Source organism: Oncorhynchus tshawytscha, linkage group LG34 (assembly GCF_018296145.1).
Source record: "Oncorhynchus tshawytscha isolate Ot180627B linkage group LG34, Otsh_v2.0, whole genome shotgun sequence".
NCBI classification, from domain to species: domain Eukaryota; kingdom Metazoa; phylum Chordata; class Actinopteri; order Salmoniformes; family Salmonidae; genus Oncorhynchus; species Oncorhynchus tshawytscha.
Genome location: NC_056462.1, coordinates 14,763,990 through 14,767,912, shown reverse-complemented (window position 1 = coordinate 14,767,912; position 3,923 = coordinate 14,763,990). Strand labels below are relative to the sequence as shown.

Genomic DNA, 3,923 nt, shown 5'->3' with positions numbered 1-3,923 from the left:
TTAGACAGAAGGCCTAGTAGACTGTTTAATGCATGCAAATTAATAAAAGCTTTCACCTTATCTCACTCATACAATAAAATATCCACCTATTCATTTAATTGCTTGATGAGAGTTTTCAAAAAATATTTTAAATATGATACCCTCAAGAATAGTGAGTAATCCAAAACGTGGTTTTGAAGATAGATATTTGTCCTTTATTGGATACCGTACACCAGAGCTCGGTAAAAGTAGCTGATTGGCTGCTGTTCTCACAGCCAAAACACAACAGAAATTATTCTAGCTACGAACGTGAAGTACAGGTGGGTAGCTAGATTGCTAACAAGCTAATGCTAATTCGGTAGATGCCTAACATAGTTAAGTTCGATTCGATACGTAATTCTATTTTCAGTACCGTGAAATGTTATGCTACTAGCATATGCCGTTTTGTCCATGAAGACTGATTCAATGTGGCTTTTCAGCAGGCTAACTTATAGCTAGGCCTGTTAGCCACATTAGCCCAGCTAGCGCAGTCATTTCTGTGTTTTGCTGATAAGCTAACTAGCTAGCTACCTGTTCATTAGCAAGCTATTTAGCCTCCTACATTGGCAAGTATGCAGTTTTCATAATGTGCATCCTGCTAATACAGCTATTTAGCATCTTCTCCATGTTAGTAGGATACAGATCTGATGCAACGTTTCCTATGCATTTTGAATCATACAAAATGATACATAGTTATTGTTCCTCTATGTCCCTCTTCCAGACAGAATCATGAGTCTCAGAAAGCAGACCCCCAGTGACTTTCTGAAGCAGATCATTGGCAGACCAGTTGTGGTCAAGCTCAACTCTGGCGTGGATTACAGAGGTAACACTGCACCTTCTATAAGTCATCACCTAGTTGGCCAGTATGTGATATTTCTAGACTGCCTGTTAACCAAGAACTGCATTTTATTTGTCACATGCGCCAAATACAATTGGTGTAGACTTTACTGTGAAACTCTTGCTTAGGAGCCCTTCCCAACAATGCAGAATGAAATAATACAAGAATAACACTATGCAGAGAGTACCAGAACAATGCAGAGGTTTGAGGTAGATATGTACATGAAGGCGGTAAAGTGACTAGGCATCAGGATCGATAATAAGAGTAGCAGCAAATGTTTGTTTGTGTTACAGTACTATTGGTGCTATCCTTACTCCACACAGAATGCATTTGACTTCTATGCCTGATCTGATGTTTAAAGATGCATTGCCCATAGACTGTGCCTGTCTGTGCCCTTGACATTAGTTTGTGCCTTTTCTATAGGTGTCCTAGCCTGTCTGGATGGCTATATGAACATTGCAGTGGAGCAGACAGAGGAGTATGTCAATGGCCAGCTGAAGAACAAGTATGGTGATGCCTTCCTGAGAGGAAACAATGGTAAGAGCTCCAGAACCAGACACTTGCTTTTTCTAACTACTTGGTGGCACTTGTGTAGAAGTCAACATGATATTGAATAGCTATGGAGAATAGTGTATTACTCCTTCCCATTTATTTTAGTAATTACTTATTTTTGATGATTGCCCTTTTCACATGCTAGTCGGAACTATGAAACTGAAATTTCCGACTTGCTAACTGGTTGAACGCGGCATGTGTATAACTTCAACCAGTTAACAAGTCGGAAATGTCAGTTTCCTAGTTCCGACTAGCACGTGAACACGGCAGATATGACTCGTAATTAACTGAGACTTTCCGATATATGACGTTGCCACAGACAGCAGGATGTACCGTAGATATTGCAAGATGAGCACGATACAAGATCTTGCACTCGCAAAAAATCGGAGTATCTTCATGGGTGGTGACAACAGCAGAGAAGTATAGCCTCGCGCTTCACCCTGTTGGTAGTTACAGAAGTCAGCGTGATATCTGGTATAATATTATCTGGTTTTGTATCTACATGCCATTTTAAGTTTTCACCTTTCTTGTCTGTACTAATTATTTCCTATTTCCTTCCTTAGTGTTATACATCAGCACCCAGAAGAGGAAGATGTGATGCAGAGGATTTGTCCCTTTTTTCTTTTTTCTTATCCCGGATGTTGTTCCAGTTGATTATGTTATATGAGAACATTGTTTTTCGTATTGTTTAATGTCTCTGAGCTGGAGTGTTTATTTTTTTGTAAAAAGGAGAACAATCCAATACATGTTTTTGGAAGTTTAATTTTGTTCCTAGAGTCTGTTTTTCCCCACCTAAATTTAGAGCAAAAGCTTGCCTTTCTTTTGTCTAATGATGACACTAACATAATTGTAAAAGATTATGCCCATATATTGTATACTTATATATTGAAGTATCAGTATATAGTACATCTGTATACTCCCCTACTTGAGTTTTGAAGTATTTTCATTTTATATAATGAAAATATATAAGGAATATAGACTTTCCAACCTGACCTGTGGAGGCTGGTTGAACATGAGCAGTGATTCTTCTAGATAATATTCTCCAGTCAGTCCTATATGATGACGAAGCTTAAAGCCATACTGATGGAGTGTATTTCAGCTTCAATCTCGTAATTAATTCACTGTGTCCTCTTGAGCCCTGCCAGCTTCCAATAACATGGAGACCATATAAAGCACTGGGCACATGATACGGCAAGGCATTCATTCACAATATAACTTATGTCTCATTCTCCTTCAGTGTTATCAGACAGATTATACAGGATACACTGACCTGAAGGGCTGCATTCATCACTATCAGTCTATACGGTGTATTATAAGTCATAATCATGATTGGTTTAATGTGTGGGTGGAGTCTGAGCATGGCCAATTGACTTCTGGCATTTTCTCAATTACCAATCAAAACCAGCCATTATGGAGAAACAAAACAGTGATGCCTGTTCACAAATGGTCCCTCCTGAAGGCTATGTCAGATTCTATTAACATGTAAACAGATTTGTCATAGTAGCTACCCGTTTGCCTCTGGTAGTGGATAGATGGTTAATGGGAGGTGTGATTACTGAATGTGATACAGCCTGTTGGTGTTCTGTCTAGTGTGGCAGGTGATTGGATTTCTCACGACCCGCACACAAAGTATCTCTCTTTCAGCACACTCACACACAGGTTTCTTTACTCCTCAAACACATGAACCCCTCATAACTACAAGATGGATAGATGCTTTTGTTCTCAATGAGTTGTCTCGTTACCCTCCCCTCAGTTGATTCCTGCTGCCTACCTCCTGAAACACCATGCATAACGTGTGGAAAGATGTGGATGTTTAACCCATTTAGGTCATCTGTACTAGTAGTTTAGCCAATGTGTTCAAACCAAACGTGACGTCAGTTCATTATGCTGAGTAGAACGTGATGAATATATGATTCATTAGGATTCAACTGCTTGTGGTGGTTTGGGGGGAGGGAGACTTTGCAGGGCCTTGTTTTCCACCCTATACATGCCACTCTGGCCTCTGCTAGGAGACAAAAGGCTGCCAAGGTCAGGTCTGACTTCAGGATGAAGGACGCGTTATTGATCAAACTCTCTCCGCCGAGCCGCGAGTGAGAGGGGAGAGACGGGGGCTCGCTGCAGAGCACACAGACACACACACACACACATTGACACAGACACGCGTAGAATCATTATGGCCGCTAGCGAGGTTAGCGCAGGCAAATATTTACCTAGTGGAATCATAACGGAGCTGCTGGCTGTGCGGCCTCGCAGGAAGCCCAATTAATCCTGTTCACAGTAATGACCTGGTGGCAGACCTCATGCTATTGTACTGCTATTGGCCCGGACTGTTCAGACACACACTCCCGAGTACGCTGCCCTAACGCAGTGTATGTCTAGCAGTGTGTGTCTGGGAGTATATATGTACATGTATTGGTTTCAGGCAGTCTACTTTTGCAACTGCACATTTCCCTTTGTAACCCCTAGAATAAAGAGTTGATTGAAAACATGTCAGTCCTCTCTCAGTGTGGGTCTG

At 41.1% G+C, this 3,923-nt stretch overlaps 1 protein-coding gene across 1 annotated transcript; it reads left to right on the top strand.

Moving 5' to 3' along the window:
• Positions 1–212: 212 nt before the first annotated feature.
• Positions 213–2,171, top strand: LOC112261280 (U6 snRNA-associated Sm-like protein LSm6). The gene is made up of 4 exons (XM_024436536.2): positions 213–299; positions 740–841; positions 1,280–1,393; positions 1,972–2,171. Exons 2-4 carry the CDS (start codon positions 748–750, stop codon positions 2,004–2,006), a joined length of 243 nt encoding a protein of 80 aa, XP_024292304.1. The 5' UTR covers positions 213–299; positions 740–747; the 3' UTR covers positions 2,007–2,171.
• Positions 2,172–3,923: the final 1,752 nt, after the last annotated feature.

Coding starts and splice junctions, on each gene's coding strand:
- LOC112261280 (XM_024436536.2), top strand. CDS start 748: ATGAGTCTCAGAAAGCAGACCCCCAGTGACTTTCTGAAGCAGATCATT. Junction 842..1,279: donor CTCTGGCGTGGATTACAGAG/GTAACACTGCAC, acceptor CCTTTTCTATAG/GTGTCCTAGCCTGTCTGGAT. Junction 1,394..1,971: donor CTTCCTGAGAGGAAACAATG/GTAAGAGCTCCA, acceptor TTCCTTCCTTAG/TGTTATACATCAGCACCCAG.